This window comes from Zonotrichia leucophrys, chromosome 1A (genome assembly GCF_028769735.1).
Source record: "Zonotrichia leucophrys gambelii isolate GWCS_2022_RI chromosome 1A, RI_Zleu_2.0, whole genome shotgun sequence".
NCBI lineage: Eukaryota > Metazoa > Chordata > Aves > Passeriformes > Passerellidae > Zonotrichia > Zonotrichia leucophrys.
In genome coordinates, this window is record NC_088170.1 from 31,343,609 (window position 1) to 31,368,309 (window position 24,701).

Genomic DNA, 24,701 nt, shown 5'->3' on the forward strand with positions numbered 1-24,701 from the left:
AAGCTTCCCCCTCCTTAGAAAACACTGTTTTTCAATAAACAATAGCACTGAAGTGCCAAATAACATGATTTTGAAAATTAAGTGAATTATTAATGAATTTAGAACATGAGCTTTTACTTAACATCAAGTGTTTCATATTGACAGATAAAAAGCATGCTAACAGGTAAAAACTGATGCATTTCCTTAACCACTTATGACAAGGTGTGTTAACACAACACCTTGCTGTCCACTAAATTTCATCTGCAAGTTGCAAGATAAAAGACACAATGGCATAAATGTTACTTCCCTCTGTAAAGATACTGAACAGCCTATTAAGATCTCCATTTAAAGAGGGTTATTGTGTATACCTTGTGTCCATGAAGAGTGTAAATAAGTCTTTCTCCTAAGAGGTCCAGAATCTTAAGGGTACCGTCAGAAGAAGCAGTGATGAGGTAGTTACCAGAAGGATGGAATGATATACAATTAACCCCTGCTCTGTGAACTGATTTACAGAAGACAATATTCAAAAGCTGTAGATATCTACTATGAAGATATGTACACTTTATTTCTTTGCTCTTTTCTACTTCCCAAAGAACTACTTCATTTAAGGAAAAAACAACAAAAGTGCTGAGGCATAGAAGACTTGTCAGAGTATTTGCTTAGTTCAGGTCTAAAAATTAAGGGAAGCAAAGAAATAAAAAGTATTCAGACTAGATTCTTGGTGTTGCTAGACTACAAAAAGATACTTACAACATGTCAATATGACTTGTTTGCCAACTTTCCCCAATAATACTCTTAATAAATCACATTTAATTGCAAAGAGTCCCATTGTAAAGAAAATAAACCAAACTACATTGTTTTTACCTTTGAAATGCTGCAGTAGCTTGTTCGTTCGAATATCCCATAGTTTCACTGTGTTATTGGAACCTGCAGAAGCTATACATGTTCCACTTGGGTTGAAATCCACAAAAGTTGGAAATCTAAATATAATTAATGAAAACAGATTTATAATGTGCTCCCACAGGTATAATATCTAGGTGCATGTATATATAAAGCCCACAACATTAACACTAAGCTGCCACAAACTTGTGCGGAATCTACATGTACAGAAACTCAAATAAGGCATTTCAAGGAACTGAAATAAGCATAAGAAAACAAGATGTACATGACAAATCATCTCACTTTTGTTGAAAACACAGTATAATTGATCCAAGTCAAACTTTCAGAGTTTGTGCTAGAATACAAAGTTCCTGGAAGATAGTGCTGCAAAGAGTTCATAACAAATAAAAGAATTTTTTCTAAGAACTGACAACACTTTGGACTTGAAAAAGGATGAAGGCAGCCATGAAATCAGCAAAGCATATATAGAAGATAAATACTCCACTGAGTTGTTAACTAAAATTCTGGATCCAAGATGTTTAAGACAACTGCATATAAGTAAAAGCAAGTATTTTTTAAACTTAAATTAGTCAGATCACTGAAAGTGTTACTGAAAGTAACAAAATACTGTTTTCATCAACAGGTGGAAAAGTCTTAAAGCTTTCTTCTTGTTGAAGCATCCAATATCAAATAGCATTACCAAAATTGAGGGAAAACAGGGAAACATTCCAAAATCCAAGAACAATCTTACTTCTGTTTAGATTATCTCTTGATTGCTGGAAAACAGCTGTATAAGTGCAGCCAGTTAACCTCTTTAGAAAAACATGATATGAATTATTTTAGTTGACATGGGTTGTAGAAGTCTGATCTGTTTTCAGATTTAACATATATAGATGTTAATAGCACAGAACAATAAATTAATGCCAGTAAAATTACACTATTACATTTCTCCTTTTTTTCTAGTAAAACTTACCCTTCATAATCTGAGAAGGTATTAATGCAAATTTTATTTCTTGTATCCCAGAGTTTAATAGATTTGTCCTCACCACAAGATGCTATTATTCTTCCATCAGGCGAAAATCTGGAACACACAAGTCTATACATTACTTAAGAACTGATTCTGCCTATATTAGCATTAGAGACATAAGCAACAAAACACCAGAACCAAGGAAGCCTGTTTGAAATAAGGATGCATAGCACTTAAAGGACATTTGAACTTCTGGTATTTCTTATGGACTAATAAAACTGAAAAGCTTCTTCCCTGTTCCACTCTGGCCCATTTCATAAGGAACTACAATTACAAACAGAGCCATAAGCAAGAGGAAGAGAGGGGGTTGAGGGGAAGGTATCAGCAACCTAAGGATGTCACTACAGACTACTAAGAGATTAGCAAAGAAAACTATAGGTAAAAAGACACAGAGGACACAGTAGAATCTTGTGTTCAATGTTAACCTATATTTATGTTCTCTCAGTTCTTTCAAAACTTACAAATAGCAGGCAAAGAATTCACAATTATTCCTAGACTAGCAGACCAGGTTTTTAAAGAGGAAAACTGACTTGTCTAGAACTTCCTCAAGCATTATTATTTCACTTGCTGAGCAACTGCACAATGACACTGAGAAACTGTTCAAGAACTTTCAAATGTGATTTCCCACAACTTTCCTTTTTCTTATATCAGTCCTCTTAGCTGCAGATTTTCCATTAATATGGAGGAAAGGAATAACTTTTTAAAAAGATAGCAAACAATATTTTCTTGCCTTTGAGAAGCTGTCCTGTCTTTAAAGAGTATGAATCCTAACTTGCAGTCCAAAGGCCATTTCTTTTACCTTTTCCAATTATGTAAGCTTAACTCATCTGGGTTCATGACCATTCTTTAATGCCACTATGATTCCAAGAATACTTGAGAAAACCCCTACAACGCATAGATAAATCTAGACATGAATGCTGGGAAATAAGTTAATACAACAAAAAACCAAACAAAACTGGAGAAAGACAGCACACTGACTAAAAATAAATACAGAAGACCCCATTTGTCCTTTAATGTAGTAGAATGAAGACAGTAACTGATTTAGTATGTTCACATATTAACATGGAGCAAGCTTTCATACTTCAGCTAGGTCTACACAAAACTTGTGCACATAAGATTCATTTATCAAAATTTAATTACTGGTGAGAGACCATTGCTTGTCATTCACAGATGTTTCTTCCCTTATTTCTACCCTGGGATACAAAATCCCCTTTGGTAGGAATTCTACTTTACCAAGAGAATAAAAACAACACTTACTTGGCACAGCAAACCCAACCAGTGTGTTGGAATAGCGTAAACAAAAGGCGCTGAGAGCAAACACTCCATATTTTTATTAATTTATCATTGGATGCTGAAACTACAGAGCAGCCATCATGGGAGAAGCTCACACTCCGAACAGGTGCTGTATGACCTTTCAGTACTGATGATTCTCCATAACTAAGGGGGGAGCAAAGAAAAGGAAACAAAACCCCAAATACCAAGTCACAAATCACAGTTATATTAAAGAACTTAAATCCCCATAAAACTCAATGTTGGCATTTTTTATAATCTTACTCAAATGAAAAAGCAGTATACAGAGGCCAAATCTTAACAGCACCATTATATTTTACTTATTTAAATATTATTAGAATAACATTCCTTAAGTTGCGTTTAACATCACCAATTTTACAGAACAGTGAAATTAAGTAGCATCCTTGGCCTTTAGTCTCATTAGCATTAGTATTGGAAAGAGAATTTTTTATATAGTAATCTATAAAACGCTTGAAAGTTCAAGTAACATCAGTCTAAGATCATACTGAATTACTCATAATTACTACTACTCAAGAACAGTCTGAAAAAGCAAGTAAATTATTTTTTTTTCCAAAAAACTATTGTTCTCTTCAACACTTGTCTCCCCAAAATGAAGTTCAGCCATGCAATCCTTGTTAAAATATCATCTTTAAGCCAGAGAAATATTACAAAGCATAGTTCTACACACATGAAATTGTGACCTCTCAGTTATTATATTTTTCTTTTGAAACTACAGAATATTCAGAAAAGAACAAAGTAATACAGTAAAGAACTGTGTTGGTTGTGGTCCCCAGTCTCTGTTTCTGTCAAAGCCCAGGCACGTGGGAAGGAAAAGGAAACTTCTTTGAGTAAAGCCTCGCATATTCACACTGCTCAATAATGAAACACATATCCGACATTGCTCAGTTATACTCACATGCAAGGAATCCATAGCCTGACCGTGTGATCCTGAGAAGCTGAAGCCAGCACCCGCCCATCTGGAGAGAACTCTACACTTGTCACCGCTTCCGCATGCCCTGAAAATCTGTAGGCGCTGCACGGTGTCCTCAGCTTCCACAGTATGAGCAGGCTGTCCACAGAGCAGGTAACTGCAAGAAGTGAAAGGCATTAGGGGCCTGCTCACTGTTCTTATGAAAGTCACAGCTAACGACTATGGATTTGGATTCGCCAGAGAGCTTGATGGGTATTGCAGGAGCGAGGAGTTACTAGGCTTTAAGGGATACTTAGCCTAAGCAGAAGCCTGGTAGCAAGTAATGGCAACACCAGGCTTTCACAAGACTGGGAGAAGTAAAGGATAATGCTTAACAGGTAGCTCTCTCACATGCTAAGCCAACTGGTTTACAAATACTTTGATGACACAGAGCAAAACATTCAAGGCCAAACATCATGCACATGAGTATGAACCCAGATTTGGTTTTACCAAATCCTAAGAACAATTGGCAAATTCTTCAGTAACCTCATTTTCATCTCTGAGATAGAATTTGTTTCAAGTATCAAGTGTTCAACTCCAAAAAAAAGATGCCAACTTAAACTGAAGACATGACTTCTAACACTTGAGTGACGATATTGATGTATGATAATTCTATAATCCTATTTAAGTACCAATTTTATAGTACTAACATTTGTCTAGTTCAAAAGAAAACAAAGTTGTCAGTTGAACTACACTATCTACAATCAAAAAGGCAAACCTAACTTTCACCAGAGGTTGATCATTTTCAGGAAACTATAAGAAACAAAGATAATAAGCAGTTGAATTAAACTGGTACATGTGATTTTCTTACATCAACACCATCTTCATCTCTGCTAAATGTCAGTATATAGACATAAATAAAAACACACTCCCATCCCTCAGTTGTTAAATTCTCCAGTAGAGAAAAGAAGGGAGAGGAAGAACAGGGGCCTCCTGAAGCTGGAAGAGTATATGAAGATGCCTTTTCTCTTCCCAGTTTCTTTCAAGCACCAATATAGCACAAAGAAATTGAGTTTCCTTATTAACACATGTCAAGGCAAACCTCAAACATAATATTAGCATATTAGACTATTAAATATTAACTAATAAATTCCCTTTATAAATTTGCTACAAAGATGCTGGTTTTATTCCTTAAAGACTGGTTTCTGCTAAAAGATGTGTGACCAGACTATCCCTATGCCCATATCAACAGGCCTATATTTGAGAAAGAAATACAAGTTATTTTTTCCCCCACTTCAACTTTTCAAAACCCTGTTTTACAGCAGGGTTTTTCTAATTGTACTTGAAAGAATTCCTTTTTCCCTTTGATTCTGAAAAGTGATCTACAGTGGAGTAAAGCTAAAAGGAAAAAGTGAAACATAAGCTAAAATAGAATTTGAAGGCATAGGGCTGGAAATGTGAAACAGACAAGACTGATGGCTTCTAAAACAAATCACTGATGAACTACCAAATACCTGTGGCATCTTATGAACTGCATGAAGGCTGTGCAGTATCAGCTTTCAGTTCTAAAAACTGAGGGAAATATTCTTAGAAAGATGACAGCACCATTCATTCAGAGCCTGGCTTCTTGTAGCTTGCTGTCTCATAGATGGGCTGTCCCAAGGTAAATGAGGCACAAGCAGCGATCTGAAGTTCTCCTTCCTGTGGGACATCTGTGACCATCATCCTTATTTTTCCTCTGGACTCCCTGCCACCTATGCAATGCTTAAATATTGGATCAGAAACAAAAAAAAAGGACAGAAAGTCCAGAAGAAATTTTTCAGGATGCACCACAGCACAAATAGGCCTGGTGCTTCTCAGAGAATACACGACATAACCAGAACCATGTTTAGAGGTGAAAGACAATTTGCCCTTGCTATGATCAACTGCAAAATATAACCAAAATTTAGAAAACTGGAAATCCACAATGAGCTGACTCCAATGCAATATACAACTTACTCCAGTTTACAACCTGAGTGCCCTTTCCTCTCTAAACATCAATGCTTCTGTACACATCTACATATAGCAGACACATCACTGGATAATTTGCTTTTCTGCTGATGAGTCACTACAGAATTGAACACCAAAAATAAAGACTTGGCCTTATGCAAAGGCCAAGTTGAGAGATCTACAGCAAAGTGGTGCGTAAGCAGATACCTAAGCTTACATATGCCATAAAAAAGATTTTATGGTATTTGCAATGAAACAAAGTTCAATTTATGAACTGTGACTATTGATGGCATACATTCTTATATACACACACAAATATATGAACACAAGTTGCTGTAATACAGAATTACCATTTCACTCTCGCTTTCCACAAAATAACAAAGTAGTGACTAAGAAAGTTGTGCAAAGATCAAAAGAGACAAACTCAGACAGGCTTTAACAGCTCGATGTACATCTCTCCAAATACTGAAGCATCTCCAATATCATTAATCACTCAGTGCAAGAATTACAGGGCAGATGGAATACAGTGCAAATGATGGGTGTGTGAATATTCAAACCCTAGCACTGCCAACAAACCCCCACACTTTACAGGAACCCTGCAGCTCTCAATAATACAGTACAACCTCACAATGCAAACACATTTTGCAATGAATTGCAAGATTTCCTACTTGGAGAAAAAATATTATTAATTTAACCTCTGTCAAAAAAGCCAATCTGGAATTCTAAGCACACTGGATAAAATATGAAGAATTTTAATAACTCCCATAAATTCAAGTTATTGGCAGTTTTTGTTGCATTCTGTATGCATGTACAAAAGAGGAAAAGAACTGAGGAATCAGCACACTAGTCAACATTTAATTTTCTGGATTTTATTTTTTCAAAAGAAATCCCAAAGCCCTCCACATTTATTCAGTGTAAAGTTTACATTCAATTTTTTTAAGTCACTTAGAATCAGTAGTTTAAAATATGTACAAGCATTCACCAAATTTTCAAAGTCTAACATAATAGAAAACTATTCAGATTTTCAGATTTTCCAGAAATCTCTACATACTGAAAAATAATTCGATAGGAGTATTGAAATGGTAAGGTGTTGTTTGTTATTTCCTTCTTTCTTTCTCTCTCGTTCTAGTCCGTCCTCCTTTTATTCACGTTTTTTATTCCCATTGGGAAACTTTTTTTCTTCTTTTTTTAGCGACAGGTAATTTATTTTGGTGTTTTTTTGTTCTCCTCAGTTTGTTTCTAAATAACTCCAAAAATAGAAAGGGAGGTCATGGGAAGGAGGAAGGGTTCAGATACATAGGGAGAATAACTTTTCAAACTCAGAGGCAGATTCACTTATAATTATTGCTTAAATAGATAAGGAACACTTTGAATGTCAGGTTTAACTTGAAGGTACTTCTTTACACAAAAAATAGTTTCTGCCAAGTACTAAAAAATTAACTGTATAAAATTTGCATAGTCTGTATTCATATCATTTAATTACTTTCATCTGAAGAAACATGCATTGCACACACTATTTATGATCTGCACATAAGAGAACCTAGGCGTCTTCCCTGTCACTTCTATTGAATGTAACAGCCTACAGAAAAGCAGCCTACAGTTTTCACAAAAGCACATACTTTATATAATTTATTGCCCCAGTATGTAACGACTGGCTGCCTTTTAAAATTTGATAAATGGTTCATAACTTGCAGGTACACAAAAGAATTCCTGCTGCAAAGTGGAATGCAATTTTTCAGGAATGCTTCCCTTATGTAGTAAAAAGTTCCCTTTCATTTTTTTAACAAGCAAACAAAAAAATCACCACCAACAAAAACACAATTTAGGGGAAAAAGGAAGATAAATGGGAAAAAAAAATCAAATTGCAAGTAACTGCCTAAAAATAAATTAAAGTCTTAAAAGAATCCACGCCACACAGTGGCAAGCATTTTTAGCATGACTCAGTGCTGCATTCCAATTTCCAAATTTTCTTCTGCTCATCTTCTACGGTAACCTGCTTCCACCCAAACCTCTCAAAGCTTTCAAGTCACTACAATTTAAGAATATGTTATAACTTACTCTTACTTTATTTTTGGCAAAACTTCAACTATATCAGGTCTCACTTGTCCCTTTTCAACCCTTCTACCTGCTAACACCTGTAGTAAGTGCACATCTACTACATTCCTCAAGTATCCAGATAACTAATGCTCACTAGCTTAAGTTTCCACCTACCAGCCCCAGGTAAAGACTTACTACACTATGGCTACTGAAGAACATTTATCACTTCAGTGAGAGTAATAAAAACAGCTGGAATGCCCAACACACTAAGAAAAGTGTTCAACTTAAATTTTAAGAAACTAAAATACAGATACTAACGCAAGATTTTTTTCAAGTACACAATATATCTATCATGACTACCATCTATAATCATTATCAAAACAGATTAGGGACACTAAGAGACACTATTCAAGAATCAGTATTCTTCAAAAACTCAGCATAACAGAAAAAACAAAACATTCTAAACAAGTAATTATTTGTATCACCAACAAATCTTAGTGTTCTCCTTTGTCTTCTCAACTCCCTTCATGTCAGAAGCTTCAGCTTCCCAGTCTTACCTAAGGTCCCCAGTGGTATTGTTTTGACCAGAAACAGGCAACTTATGCTGTATTATTTCAAAACTCTTCCTAGGGCTGACCCATGCCAACTGTTGCCAAAACACAAAAAGCAAAATAAAACAGCCCAAATGTTCCTCTGTTACCTTTCTCTAGCCTGCTGACAGACCAAACGAAAAAAAAAAACCAACAACAACAAAAAACCCAAACATGGTCTAGATCACATAACTTTTGTGTCCCTAAGATGTGGAGCTGAACATGGAAAAGCTTACACAGAAGCAATGTATACATTAAATATATAGGTGAGAAACAGCAGTAGCTAAGGCAATTTTGTGATTCCTTTCCTTCTCCATTGCCTTTAAACAAAATTCTTACTTGTAGCCATCCCTATTTCTTCCATTTCTGGTATCAGCATGTCCTTGGTTCCACTGCTACCACGCTCTCCTCTAAATGCATGAGAGCTCCTGACTAAGCCCCATGGGGTAAGACTTTTACAATAGGTACAAGACTGCAAAGCAGTGCCAAAGCCCTTTAGTAAATAAACTTCCTATTCTTCCATAGAATATAGTACCCTTAACAGCATGTACATTCCCAGAAAAATGGAGACCATTACAAGGCTTGGATTGAACTTTCCACATCAATGTCCATTCAATCACATGCTACTGTAGCATTACTTAGGGTGTTAGATACATGTTTCATAATGTATCTGTAACACAGTCAGCGAGTACCACGGCAAGAACCTTAACTTTTACTTCTGTAAGTAAAAATTTTTTGTTTACATGGAACATGATCTCACAGGATTATTGCATAATTTTAAGATTAAAAAAATTCCGCTTCAGTCCCCTCAGGAGCCTCTGTTTTATAATCGAGACTGAGGAAAGTAATAATGGACCAAAATTTTACAAAAATAAAAGGCATTAGATGTTCTAACCCTAGAAACCAAACCGCACTATTTACTTTTGCTTTCCATACAGTTCATCATAGTAGACAGTTTCTACACCACTACAGACAGATGTGAAAACATTTCAAGGTATTCAAACACTGCTCTCTGTTCACACGTGTAAAAAGTTTAAAGATCACAGTCCATCCAATTCATACTACCAGTAGTGATTATTTCTCAAATTTCCAAATTTGATTTTTATCTCCAGCACTACAAGTTCTCATTTGCACATCAGCGTGCCCTTCAGTTGTGCGATAAGCAGTAAGGCACTTCCCCGAATGAGGATGATAAATAGTCCCATCTTCTTTGAAGTGCCAGATAATAATTTCTGGGACAGGAGATCCATCTTTTGGGCAGCTCCTCATACCTATGAAGTCTTCACGCTCAGGGACTTCAGCACATAGCTCAGTTACAGAGTTAAATCTAATCTCCTGATTTGATGTATATTCAAAAAATTGGTTGCCTCCCTGACCATGACAGCCAAAGAGAGACAGGTGAGAGCCGGTAGGATTATGCTCCTGTAAGACATAGTCAAGGCACTCTGAAGGTATTCCTGTGCTGCGGATAGCGCCGTGCCAGCCAGGACGATCTTCTGGTACATGCAACTCAGCAAATATGTTTTTTAAATACCAGTGAAAACTCTTGCATTTCAAACGCTCCCTAAGAATCTTTCTTTCAGAAATGTCTCCATAGTTTTCCTTTCTTGCTGAAGGATTTCTGTTGTAAAAGTGATCTTTGAACTCATCCATCCACACCTCAGCAGCACGTGCCGTGTTCTGAAGGAAATTTGGTCTAGCATAGGGTGCACGCTTTGGAAATACATGGCCCACGTGGGAGCATGGATGAATTTCCAACATGCCTCCACACTGCCAAACCCTAAATGATAATTCTAAGTTCTCCCCTCCCCAAACATCCATTCCTGTATCATAAGTTCCCAGGTACTCAAAATACTTCTTGCTGACAGCAAACAAGCCACCAGCCATAGTTGGGGATCTGATGGGGTCGGTTTCTGACTTGCGCCTGAGACGTTCGTGTTTAGGCACCGAGTGCCACTGGAATGTCAGCCGCCAGTCAAAGCCCCCAATCATGGGCTCTGCCGTTTGCATGTAGTACTCAAATGTTTTCCAGTCAATAGTGTCAATGACAGGACAAACAATAACAGTCTCATTCTCAGCAATCCTCTCGAGCAGTGGTTCCAGCCAGCCGGAAACACATTCACAGTGACAATCCAGGAACGTGAGAACATCACCTGTAGCAAAGGTAGCGCCAATCAAGCGTGCACGAACCAATCCTTCTCGTTTGTTGGTTCTTATCAAGCGAACTCTTTTCAGACTGCTTATGTATTTTTCGAGTTCAGCCTTCAAATACATTTTATCACTCAGGTCATCCACCAGTATAATTTCTTTCAGAAGCACTGAGGGCGAAGTTTCAAGAACACTATGTATCGTCCGTAGCAGTGTTGACCAGGCTTCATTGTAGAAAGCAATTATAACAGATGTTGTGGGCAGTCTTCTGTAGTTGTAAGATTTAGTTTTACAACCACTCAGTCGATTATCTTCAATGTGCCGGTGGAGAGAAATTTTATCACTTAAATAAATATTTATTGCATACTTCTCAATCAGCTCTTCTTCCTGTTTCTGCTCCTCAGGACTCAGCTGGGGGCGAAAGGGTTTACCCCATTCTCCTGGAGCATAAGGATCGGGTGGGGGTTTGTCATAAACTGGACGAGCCAAATCGACAGCTTTTTCTGCTCCGTCAGAAAAGCGCCTCTCCCATTTCCCTTTAGTGATGCTCTTGCCGGCGAGGGAGGCACCGAAGGAAGAAACGGACAGCTCGACCACAAAGTAAGCGATCATTAAGAAGCCAAGGAACACGCAGCTTTTGCGGATCCACGTCCATCTTCTCGCCAGACGAATCCTCATCTTAAATAGTTAAAAGCAGCTCCTTGGCAGAGAGGGGTCCGTGAACTCCTGCCGGCTCTCCCCACGCCCCCAGGGAGGATGGGGCTGTAGGCACTCCCAGCCTCGGGCTCGGGACGCCAGCAGAGTTTGCAGCCAGCCCTCCGTGGTGGGCCCGGTAGATTCCAGGGGGACCGCGGGGGAGAGGGGCGGCGGCGGAGGCACGGAGCAGCCCCTGCCCCTCCGGCCTCGGCGCTCCCCTCACTTACTTCCTCCTCCTCCTCTCTCTCTCCGCGGGACAAACCCCTCCTCCAGCCTTGTGGTTTGCTCAAAAAGTTGTCGCTTAAGGAAGGGGAAGAGACTGCTTAGCCCGCCCGAAGGCGCGGGAGCCCGCCCCGCCTCCGCGCCCGGACCTGCACCCGGAACGGCCCGGCGGCTCCGGGGAGGGAAAGAGGGAGGAGGGAGCGGGCTGCCCCGCCCGGAAAGCAAACGGCGCCCGGCCCCGCACTCACCCAGCTCCGCCGCGTTCGCGTCGAAGGCGACGCCCGTCACCGCCGCCGTGTGGCCGCGGAAACGCCGGATCAGGACGGGGTCCTCCTGGGGAGAGGGTGCGCAGCGTCAGCCTGCGGGCGGGGGCGGCCGCGCTCGCCCTCCCCCGCCCCTCAGGGGCCGCTAACGCCCCGCGCGCGGCGGGAGCCGCAGTCCCGGCGTCCGGAGCGTTTCCACCGGCGGGGGCGGCAGCCGCGGCCGGGCAGCTCTCGGCGCCGGGTGACACCCGCCGGCCGCGGCTCGCCTGCCCGCCGTCCTGGCTGCCGGGGCCGGGGCCGAGCCCTTACCAGCGGGGAGGCCATGGGCGGAGCGGGGGGAGCAGCCCGTGAGAGCCCCGCGCTCCGGGCGCGGCCTGCCGAGCCCCGGATTCATGCGCCGCGCCAAGAGCGCGGAGCCCCATCCGCCCATGCGCGCGCGCGCTGCGCGGGGCGGGGCCGCACCGCGGGCGCGGGGCGCCCTTAAAGCCGCAGCGTCCCCGGCGGCCCCGGCTCAGCGCTGAGGGAGCGGGCAGGGTTAAACCGGCCGGGCCGGGGGCTGGGACACGGCCGCGTAGGGGTTGCGGGGGCTCTCACAGTTCTCAGTGTGGGGCACGGTGCGGCGGAGCCGCAGACATAGGTGGAACGCTCGGCTAGCGGAAGGTCTGGCCCATGTTACCTCGATTTTGTGACTTACAAATTCATGCAGGACGGCTGTGTTTAAAACCTCGGACTGATTTTGTTTTAAGCTGCCTTAAGTAGTTTGGCCTCTTGTCTTCTTCTGTAGTTGTTTCTTATTTCGGTCGGACTTTCTAGATTGGCACTCGCGTCTGTATCATGCAGAGTGGTCTTTTAACAGACCTTTAGTGCTCTAACAAACTACACCGACCTTAAATAAAAATTAAGAAAACCTCAGTGCAACGTTGGTGATAGTAGTGCTGTGAATGTTCATTACCTACGTGAGGAAACCAACCTCGCCGGAAAAGTACGGCTCCCATAGCTCTGCTAGTAAATGGCTGTGATGTCAAAGCTGTCACTCGATCCGCCAGTGGCCAGTGTTCCTGAAGGAGTAACTCATCCTGCAATTACCCTTCACTTCTGTTTTAAATCCAGTCTGTTACTGGGTGTTCTGACATTAAACTTTTACATTTTCAGAATCAGGTCAATAATTAGGCCAACGTATAAGAATTGTCACTTATAGGACAGTTCCAAATAAATTGTGTTTAACCATGAAATGCACATTTAAAATAATAACTTTGGAAGCGGTGAAAAAAGTAGGACTATCACAAGTATACAAGGAAGTTTCCATGAAAATCTACTAGCAATCCTTACAGTGAGGTCATGTAGGCTGATAACTTACCATTTTGACTTCACCATATGAACACTTTTCATAAATATAAGTGGTGGGACAAGACATATTAACTTTAACTTGGACCTAGCAAAAGCTACAGCTTTTTAACTGTTATTTGGTTTTGGTTTGGCTTATTGGTGGAGTTATGTTTTGGATTTTTTTTCGTTCTACACAGCTCACCCATCCTTTTGTTTTAGTCCCTATTATTTAGATCACAAAGTAAAATGTAGCATTTAAAAAAGTTAGTAATGGTAAGACTTAAATGCTCTGCACTCTACCCCACTGCAGGAACAGTAAGTTAACTAGTTAAACTTAAATTAAACCTTTTCACCATTATTAAAGTCTTCCAGCCTTTCTCAACTTTTTTTTCCAACTATCTTCTTTCTGCCAGGTTTTTTTCAGCTGTGAATGATGTATCTCATCAGGGAGACTACATTTAGATTCTATCCTTCTGGGCTACTACTAAACTTTGTGTGATCTTAATTTATTCTGCGTCTTCTCATCTCCTGAATGGGAGAAAGTACCATCTCTGCTGCTTTAATTGTGTGCTGCGTGCTTTCAGTATTTCTTGTACTTTGTGTTTTCAGGTTTGGATATGTTCTGGAAGCTGCTTAAAACCCAGTGGTCAGAAGCATGTTACTTTTTTGGAAACTGAGCTGAATGACATTTCCCAGTCCTGCTGAATCCTTTCTATTTGCTTTCTTTAGAGCTGCTATGCTTCCAGCAGGTCAGTATATTTTACTAATTTTGGTATGCTCACAATAAACTGGAATCTCTACCTGCCCACAGAACTCCTGGACTATAAATTGCCAGGTGATAGACATAAAGCAAAGAAAGGGCTGTGATTTTGGAGAGAAGGAGGGTGGCATCTCTCTTCCTACAAATAGATAGATTAGTGTTTCCCAAATTATGGGGTTTACAAAGTTAATCTGTTTCTTGCTGTTTCTCCTCAGCTGAGAGTGCTTTGAGGATTCCCAAATGCACGTAGGAAGCAAAGTATTCCTTTACTGCAGACATGTAATTAGCTAGAGTGACTGTAGTTATAAAGCTGGCAGGTAATAGTTTTTATGATGATTATGTTCCCTCATTAGTATGTATAGATTTTATTTTTGAAATTATTTCAAGATTATTGTAATCTCCTAATAACACAATTATGAGCTGGCATGGTCTTTTTAAGGTTGTGATATGCAGGAGCAATTTACTGTAATAAGTTGTTGTGCACTGTGATGACAATGATAAATGGTGCCTCAGAAAATGTGTTCCAAGCATCATGTGTCAGCAGGCTGCTGTTTCAGCAGCTATGGAGTTGGTTTTTTCTCAGGCACTGTGTTAAGGTAGTATATGTCCAAACAAAAACTGTATCTGAGAAGAACACTTTAAGATGGTAATTCCAGCTTCTGCTGACTGCATGGTCACTGCAGGAAAAGAATTAGTAAAAGGATGTGTAGAATTCAAGAACACGTGGATAAACACGATAACCTCGGTGCATGAATGCTGCAATGCACACATTAATTACACTAATTACATATGGTTTCATAATAATAATTGATGTAAAACAATACATGAGCATAAGGGGCAAATATACTAGCAATATAGTAGCCCACCAAAAATTCTTTCATGTAAAATGAGGTATTTTAACTTAGTGTTAATCCTACTTTAAAATAAGACTAAGAGCCCCAGCTGTAGTTCTGTGGGCTCCGGTTGGGAGCAGCTGTGTTAGCAGCAGAGCAGTCCAGGCTGCCGAGAGGCCTCAGGAGGTCATGCTCTGTCACTAGAGGGGAGTGTGAGATCTGCTTTGCCAGCGTGGTGTTATTCCACCACGTGGGTATTCATCCACCTACATGCAGGAAGAGAATGTAGTTCAAGGGCACAAAGATTTAATTGCAGGCTGTCTTGCTGCTGTAGAACCATTATACCTTATGATCTTTCTTTCCATCCTCTGATCCTACATTTTTTCTCCTCCAGCAAAATGGTTATGAAAATAAATATTAAATCTGTGAAATGACTTGTGGAGTAATGTTGGGTTTTTGCTTGTGTTGAAATTTTCTTATCAAAATCCCATTAAAGTCTTTTTGCCAATGGCAGTAAGAGAATGGAAAAGAAAAGGATATCAAGTAGGTACATAACGATTGGAAATACAAGGATGATTTGGAATACTTATGATCTTACTTTTAGTCTAAGAAACATCCTGGGGTTCTGAGGGAATTGGCAGTTGTAATGCAAAGCCATGTCTCCATCATGTTTGAAAAGCCACTGCCATTCAGTGACTGGAGTGACAGTGACTACCTGCAACAATCTCAGGCACTGGAGGGAAGGGATTATCACACCCAGACCCTGGGAACTGCTGACCAATCAGCCTCACCTTTGTGCCCAACGAGATCATGGAGCAAGTCCTGCTGGAAGTTATGTCAAAGCCTATGAGGGGTGGTTGTATGAAGGTGATTAGCGACAGCCGACATGGCTTTGCCAAGAGCAAGTCATGCCCAACTAATCCATGGCTGCCCATGACAGAGACACTGCATCAGGGGACACCAGAGGACCTTGACAGGTGTGAGGAATTGGCATATACAAACATCATGAAGTTTAAAATTGTTCTGCACCTGGCTTGAGGCAATGCACAGTGTCAATATACACTGAGGGATTAATGGATTGAAAACAGTGGAGAAGGTGCTGGGAATAGCAATGGATGAGAAGCTGGACATCACCCAGCAATGTGCACTTTCAGCCCAGAAAGCCAAATGTATCCTGGGCTGCATCAAAGGTAACGTGACTACTGGATTGAGAGGGGTGACTCTCCCCATCTGCTCTGCTCTCATGAGATCCCTCCTGGAGTTCTGCCTCCAACTCTAGGACATGGACCTGTTGTAGCAGGTCCAGAGGAGAGCCACAAAAATGCTGAGTAGTCTATTGATGCAGATAGATGTTTGAGATTTTTCTTTTTTCAGTGTAGGGATTGTATTTGTACGGAAGGATGAATAAGAGAATTTCTCTCTTATTACTGATGCCTGAAGGGAAACACGTGTGAAAGAAAGACCAGCACTTTAAAACAAATAACCATCTGGATTAGAAGTTGAGAGTGACAATTACTCTGCCAAAGAACCTAAAGACATTAGAATTTGTATAAACACATTTATATATGTGTTATCCAAAAGTCCTTTTTTATTTTTTCCTTAAATGCTTTTGTGTATAAGATACATATCTTCATAATGACTATAGGGATTAAATCCCATAATGTTCCTCCTTTGTACCCAAACAGCGCAATAAAAACATTGACAGACTAATATGCAGCATGTGTTGAGCTGCATTTAAATCTCTTAGTGTTACCTTAAATGCCAGACTATAACTCTTGCCCTCTATAATGTATGTGCATTATTTGAATCTCAGAAAATTTGTAGACACTAATTGGTTTTGGATAATTGAACAGGTTTTACTATGAAATTTTCTGGGATAATCTTATCATGGTGTTTTATATCAGTAGCATTGCTATGTGGTTGAATACCCATATGCAATTCCAAATTTAAAGAACACCTTCCTTTTTTTTCCCCCTGAATGTTTTAATGGATGATCAATACCAGTAAGGTTTCCTGTGTTGCTGTTGTGCCAGTAACATGGGTGTGTCGGTAAATAGATTTTTATTTCAATGCACTTTCATCCAGCTTTTCTAAAAACAAGTCAAGCAGTTTTTTCCTAAATAGATATGTAGTTTGGTATCTCTTTGCCATACAATACCTGAAATTGTCATGTTGCAAAATTCAACGTATTGGAATAAATTTGCTTTAGCAAATTGTTTAGTAATGTTCACTTAAAAATCTATTACTATTCCTGTGTCTTACTGAGTCTGTGAGAGCTAGATCAATTTTAGAAGAATTTAATACAACATAGCACAGGTTAGTACAAATTTATTAATGTTTCAGAAGATGCTATACAGAATGATTTAGGGCATCTTCACTTAGTACATCTAACAGGATCATTCATCTGCTATAACATGGATGTTAGCTGCAAAGGTGAATAAATGAAAACTGGGGAATTGTATGGAGATGCCTGGTTTGGTAAAGTAACTCTTTAGGTATGTACTAGAAGGGAACATTTCACTTAAAGGAGAATGATCTAGGGAATAGAATAAACATGAACGAGGAATCTAGAATAAGAAATCTAACTAGAAAAATGAGCTCTTGATATCAGAACTCACTGAAATTTTCAGGAAAAAAATCTAATTGTCGAAGTGGAACTATATTAAGCATGTTTATAGGTAATTTTAGCAAGTGGCCTTTAAAAAAAAAAACTCTTATAACTCAGAATTTTATTTATATATAATTTTCAGGGGTAAGTATTCCCTGGAAGCACGCTAGCAATTTCTTGGAGTGCTGAAATAAGAATTGTGAGCTAGACATTAATCCTGTTACTGATTTTTCTATAATCCTCCATAAAATTATTTTCTTTAGAGTGCAGCAGTCTTCCAATAGCAGTAAAGCTAAAATAAGTGCTTGAAACCAATGTCTGCAACTGCCAGGTACAAAGTAAGACAAATTATAATCATTGTAATTACAAAAACAGGTGAGGAAAAATAATACACCACAATTACTGAAAAACAAGGAACCTAATTGTTCTTGAACAACCTCAGCTACAACATCCTTGATGTTAATTTCTTCTGCTAATTGCTTTCTGAAGGGTGAGGTCTGACCCACCAGAGACTCCAGGTGGTTAGCAGGGGCTGTGCTCTATGCATTTGTTTTGCCATCTCATAATGCAAATCTCCCAGCTCCACACCCCCCATGCATCCTCTAAAAGGATCCCTGACTCTGTATCTCATGAGTGGTCCAGAAATGACCACTTTGAAATGACCACTTGGGTGCTGATTTAGAAATGTCACTAAGAGCAGGAATGTCACTCCTCTGCTGCCACTTTGTGGCATCTGTCTAAGGAGACAGTTTATTTTGCCAGGGCTGAACCAGACTTCTGTTAGTGTGTTCAGAAGAACTAGGAGACTGATTCTCTTAGGTTAGCTCCCCATCCAGTGGGACAGGACTCAGGCAGCAGTGGCAGCTGCTTCATTTCAGGAGGGTTGCAGAGGAGATATGAGGGACAGCATTACCAATCACATCTGCGTTCATCACTACTTTACCAGAGTAGGGCAGGACTTGTTCTGGACAAGAAATCCTTCCATCTGTACTCTTCTTTTTTTTGCTTCCTTTTTTTTCTGTTGCAGCACTGGGTGCTTAGGCAGGAAGAACTTCCCAGCATGACAGTTGGCAAACCCACAACATGACGGACTGCCACAGATGCTTCCTGCTGCTATCATATAGATTTTTTCTTGACTGTTACTTGTGTGGCTGATGCAGAGAGAAAAATGAAGGGAGTGGTAGTAGTATCAGAGTGGGATGAAAATGAAGCGAGGAAGAATGCCCACAATTTTCTCATTAGAACAAGTTTTCAGAAAAAATCCTCAGCTTCCTGAGGAGTTAACAGCATTCTGTTGTATCACAGAACATTAACTGTTTTTATCAAAAAGTGACTAAATACTCTAGCATAAGTAGAGGGCTTAATTTGTAGTGCTCCTGACATTACTGCCTCAGGCTGGATAAATCTGCTTTAAAACACAAGCTTTTCAACTTGTACATTCATGTTTTCTGCTCTTCTTACTTCTATCCTGTTGCCCTGCTTTTCTTCCCCAAAAGTTTTCAAACATATGTGGCTCATACGTTTCCTTCCACTCTCCCCTTTCAGTTCCTACTTCCTTCATGCAAAGTGCCTTGGTTGTTATTTCTCTGAGCTGGGCAGCAGGAGTCACGATGGGAGCAGGTCTGTGCTGAGTTGCTGCTGAGCAGAGAACCCCAGCCCAGCCCAGCCCAGCCCAGCCCAGCAGCCTGCAGCAACAGTTTGCCCAGAAATGGTTCCGGTGTGGTTCACCACACTGTCACAGGAGCTGTTGAAATGAAACAGAGGGAACGCTGCAGGAAGAGAGGAGTGGTAAACCTGGGCCAGCATCACACACTGCATCTCCACTCTGTGAAAGGATCAGTTTAACCCAATCACATCCCTGAAATGAGGTGGAGCAGTTTGCTTATAAAAGCTACAGTTTTGCTGAAAGCTGACAAGGCTGACTGTACAGATACTTATAAGTTGAACTTGTTGACACGCCCTGCTGGGGGGGCAAAAGAAACCCTCAACACCAGATCCTCCTTGGCAGGTGGCAAAGCTTGTTCAAAAGTTTGGAGATGGTAGACCAACAGGCATGAACAGAAAAATAACAAATTTTCTTCTTAGAAATGGCTAAGCCCTTTCATTTCGTAACACCAAAGCAAACCACTTGAGCTGTATAATTTTATTAGGGTGCTTAGTACATAAATAAATTCTTCCATGAAGTTTCCACTGAGGCCTGATTTCTCTGAGTTACAGCAAAATCATCAAGACTTGCAAGACTAAAACAAAGCAAGAAAGCCACGGGAGCACTTCTGAGTTTTTTTTGGCAATATCTCAGATACAGTCAGTTTGGAAATAGCTATCTATGGCTTAACTGTTGGACTTGGATTGGTTCCAAGTGCAATGTTCCAAACTGGGTATATGATAGCATGCACGAGTGTGTCCCAGTATTTCAGTCTTTTTGACAATGATTGTCAGAGATGAAGCATGACCTTGGAAAACAAACACTGAGGAGTCTGTTGGTTATGCTGATTGCCTTTGGGAACAGTAATAAAGAAAACCAATGGAAAATAATTTTCTCAAGTGGTATTTTATCAGCTCACACTGCTCATCCAGTGATCAAAAAGCCTGTAGCACTTCTTCATTCAAATATGTAAAATGCTGATTGTGTTAATTAGTATCAAGCTGACACTTGATCATTCAGTTGATATTCAGACTTGGACTGTTTATGGCCCTTTTGAAAAAGACTGAAGTCAGTAAGATTTAAAGCCATAATAACTATTCAAGTACTGACATGACTACAGAATTGGCTGGGCATCATCCCAAGCTCCTTAAAAATGGCAGTTCAGAATTCTTTTAACCTCCTGCTGTAGAGTTATCTTTTATTGAATCATTAAGACTTTTGAAATGAAACATGCTTCAATATATTGACTCCACAGATGAAAATTATAAAGATTTCTGCAGCTTTAAGGTAGAGAGCCATTATACAGCATATTGGAAGTTAATGTTGCAGGCACTCCCCCACTCCTCTAAACATACTTGTTTTAAATGTGTTTTAGTTTCAAAAGGAATGTGTTATTTCTAACAAAAAAAGACCATGTTTCTGTTTTGCAGAAACTCAGCTATTTTTTCAAATGTTAGAATGTCAAATTTTGGGTTGAATCATCTCATTACTATGACATTTGATCAGCCAGCCAGTTTTACTATGCAGGTTATGCATGGACTCTTTGAAACTTTTTCGTATTGCAACATTTTTTAAGATCAGAATGGCAGTTCCATAATGCCTTCTTACATTAGCATTAAAGTTTTATAGACAATTATGTGAGAGCCAATAAAAAGACAATCCAATTCTGATACAACACTAGATTCTTTAAGTGTAGCAAAATATTTCTGCAACTCTAGGTAGAAGAAGGCAGCATTTGTATGCAAGATCAGAACTGATATGGCATTTCATTTAATTTCACCTGTACTTTGCTCAATTAGATAAAAGCCACACCACCACTCCATGAACTAAGATAAGGAGAAAAGTTAGCTTCTCAATTCCAGGTAAATTATAGCCTTCTATGATTAAAAACATGAAACCACACAAATCTTCAAATAAGCTGGAGTTTAACTTCCCTTAGAAACAGCTAATTTTTTTTCTTTCTACACCTGAAAGAGGCAAATAAAAAATTGAGAAATCCTCTCCTTGAAGAGAAGCTGATTTCCACAGGTCTTAAGCTTTCTATAGGCCATGTTAGAATCTGTGGGCTTTCCTATGAACTACAGAGTGCCAGTCATGATTCAAGAAGATTTACTAGAGCAGAAGTGATCCAAGCTCTGCTACCACAGTAAGCATTAAAACAGGCAAATATCAGCAAGCCTTTTGGTCAGGTCAGTTTTAGATACGAGAAAGAAAATAATCAGTTGCTTCCTTGCTTTGCTTTAGGTTTGATTGTTCCAGTGACTAATGCCTTTGTTGAATTCCATCTATGTAAAGAAACAATATCCATGAGGATAATGAAGAAACCCAATAGAATTACACCTCCAGCTCAAGAATTTCAGGATCAGAGAATTACTGAGTTTGGCAAGACCCTCTGCAGGTTATCTTTTCCAAACCTCTGCTAAAAGCAGCATCAGCTACAGCAGGCTGCTCAGGGCTGTGTCTAGCTGAGTTCTGAGTGTGTCCAAGGATGAAGACTCCCTAACCTCTCTGTGTGTTTTCTTGTGTTCAGGCAGTTTCATGTGCTGTCGCTTTTGACTGACTGGAAAAATCAGAAACTAATTTCTTATAAGGGCATCAATTAAGCTGTGTTCTGAATCTTTTATGGGCTAAGTAACCAGCCAAGCCAACCCCCATTCTGGTGATATTTGGCCTGCAAATTATTTTGGGCTTAAAAATTTCATAATGAAACTCATACTGTCTTTCTTTCTAATTGGGAAAAAAAAGCTGTCTGTCTCTCTTTCATTCTTTATTTTTCCAAAGCCAGTTCTTTCCACAGATCATGTTGAAAGAGCTATGAGTTGCTCTGGGCTACAGCACCAAAGGATGCTACCGTATAAAAAGTACTCCCAAAATTTACTGAGAATGGGTGAGAACTTGAAGAAGAAAGCAGAAGAGAGAATCAAAAGGCAAGACAGAAATATGATGAGACAAATCCACAACTGCACATCCTACTCCATCTGTCCTTCACTGATTCCCCATAATCATCCTTGGCAGACTGAAAAAGGGAAGACAGAAAGGAGTTACCAAGTTGTAATTTATGTCTATATACTGCTAGATTTATTTCAGCAGAGCCTAGTTGATTTGGCAAAAGGAAAGAAGCTAAGAATGACTCATCTTTTAGAGAAATTAAAATATGACAAAAAGAGTACCTTCTCTAGAATTTTCTTTTTATTTAAAAACACTTGTTTATTATAATGCTTTTTGAATGATGGTCCTCAATGAATTAAATTGGTGCACTGATCAGAACATTAATGGCCAATACATGGCAAGTGATTAAAGAGAAATCTTCCCATCTCTACTGCAGTGTTGTCCAAAGCAAAATCCTGGTTTCTACCAAAATATCAGTTTGAAGAATTTCCTATTTCAAGCATTCGGTGCCACTTATCTATCCTTTTACAGGTCCTATTGCATGGATCTGAATTTTGTAAATTGTTCATTTTGCAGATTCTCTCCTAAAATACATAGCACAAAACACTATGCAGAAGCTGCCAGCACAGTATTCAAAATAAGCTATGTATTTCCCCACAAACATCTGCCAAATACAGGCTTACCTTCAGATCTCGCAACAACCTTAGGTCATAACTGAAGATGCTTTGTACCCAGCAGCCATCAGAGCAACCAACTTGTGGAAAACTGAGAGTTAAATCCTGTATTTGTAATACTGAAATTGTTGAAGATAACAAACATATCTTCCAGGGTTTATTTGTAGACTGGCTTTGTGGTTTTTATTATATCTTAAATCAAAAGCTTTGGGAGGCTTTTCACACAAAGCACACCCTAATTCTCTACAAGAGACTGAGAGCTTTAAAACAGGAAAAGCCAGTATTCATTCTGTGCCTGAGCAGTTGCCATAGAGTGACACCAAGGCCAAGGAGTCCTCCTTTGCCAAGGAGGAAGACATTGAAAAGTTTTCTGTAAGATCATATTTACAGTCTTTCAGCATAATTCAGCTTTGTGCCCTGCAAAAGAGGCAGCCTAGGAAAGCCAGTGAAGATGCTCAGAATAGTTAGATACTGTTACATGTGCAAGGGCTCAAAGGGACCCAGAATGCACACTTCCATTTCAGTGAGCAACTGCTGCTTCAGGTTTGGATTGACACTTGTCATTACATCAGAATGTGAGATGATGTTCCAGTACTCCAGAATGTACACTTCCTCCAAAAGCTGTTGACTCCCTGAAATACTCCTGTTAGTTATTTTTCCAAGTTTAAATTCCCACTGTCTTCTATTTGGGGCAAGCCAAGGTAACCTTTTCAAACTGCTAATTGTATAAATTTTGCAAAAAACTCTAAATTAAGTGGACATAACAGTAATAAAAAAATCTAGTGTGCTACCTTTTACATGCTGTCTTTTCTCAGTTGTCTAAACCCATCCCATCATTTTCTTAGCAAGCCCTCATCTTTGAGCACAAAGGACAAGGACTACCTGTAGGAGGCTTCTGTTTAAAAACTAAGTCATATCTGCTGATGGATGCTGCAACCTCCTGAGGAAGGTGGCTAGGTATTTCTGGACACAGTTCAGGGGAGAAGATTGGCAGGAACAGCTATAAGGCTTTTTATTCTGTCCCAGAATTTCTCATTAAATGGTCCTGAATAAGCAGGCCTAATCAATCTGGAGATAAACTGAAGCTAGACCCTTTATGCTGGCCAGGCTCATCCAACATAGTTAAGGTACTTCAGTGAAGGCTTGAAATCTGTAAGATCAGAAGAAATGCACTGCTGGGGGAGAGGGTGCAGGTGGAAAAAACCAGCAACTCTTCAAAACCAAGTATTTGCATTAGAAAAGTAGTACAGACATTAAGATATTCTACTTTAATCTATGTAATGCTAACTATGATCTGAATTTTTCTACAGCTCTGCAGAAGCTAGAACTACTGGCAGTAGAAATTGAACTTATCAGGCCTTTGGAATCACTTTCCAATACTCAATATACACAAGTTATACATCCATGAATATTACATTTGTTTGCTTACTTCAAAACACATTGGAAAACTTGCTGTTATTCTAAAAAAGCCTTTGAGTATGTTATTTCATATATTTTGGCTGCTTGTACTTGCTATAGACCTCTGCATTTACCCACTTATTTAGCATTAAGGCATTTGTTTCCAGACTACTCCATGATGCAGCATTTTCCTCTTCCTATTAAGGCCAATATGAAAAAAAAAAGTCTTCTTATATTAGTTACTATTTTCAGCCCTCCTTCAGAGCCAATATGAGGTGTCCTAATATGTACAGTCATAGCAGACATCCCACCCAGGAAACCCCATTTTAAGCCACTCCAAACGACATTTTAAGCCGTTCAGTGTAGAACTGAGTTTATGTTCCAAGTCACTATCACTCAACCATGTACACTATATACCATGACCTCTTCAAAGCAAATGAGTGCAAAATTGTAGCAAGAGCTGCTTTATAACTGGCATGCATTTCAGGATTAAATCAGTACTGTACTGACATTCAAGAATTTCAGTCCCCATACAGAC

General features: G+C 39.7%; 2 protein-coding genes across 3 annotated transcripts in view; both read right to left on the reverse strand.

Annotated features, from left to right (window-relative positions):
- Positions 1 to 12,465, reverse strand: part of POC1B (POC1 centriolar protein B) — a 45,184-nt gene extending 32,719 nt beyond the window's left edge. For both annotated transcript variants that reach the window (XM_064702041.1, XM_064702039.1), the window contains exons 1-7: positions 12,340 to 12,465; positions 12,016 to 12,100; positions 4,092 to 4,263; positions 3,143 to 3,322; positions 1,832 to 1,939; positions 844 to 959; positions 348 to 481 (exon numbers count right to left, since the gene is read on the reverse strand). In XM_064702041.1, coding sequence (XP_064558111.1) covers positions 348 to 481; positions 844 to 959; positions 1,832 to 1,939; positions 3,143 to 3,322; positions 4,092 to 4,263; positions 12,016 to 12,100; positions 12,340 to 12,354 — 810 coding nt within the window. In that variant the 5' untranslated portion in view covers positions 12,355 to 12,465. The remainder of the gene's footprint in view (positions 1 to 347; positions 482 to 843; positions 960 to 1,831; positions 1,940 to 3,142; positions 3,323 to 4,091; positions 4,264 to 12,015; positions 12,101 to 12,339) is intronic.
- On the reverse strand, positions 7,207 to 11,840 carry GALNT4 (polypeptide N-acetylgalactosaminyltransferase 4). The gene has a single exon (XM_064702038.1). It carries the CDS (start codon positions 11,525 to 11,527, stop codon positions 9,776 to 9,778), a length of 1,752 nt encoding a protein of 583 aa, XP_064558108.1. The 5' UTR covers positions 11,528 to 11,840; the 3' UTR covers positions 7,207 to 9,775.
- Positions 12,466 to 24,701: the final 12,236 nt, after the last annotated feature.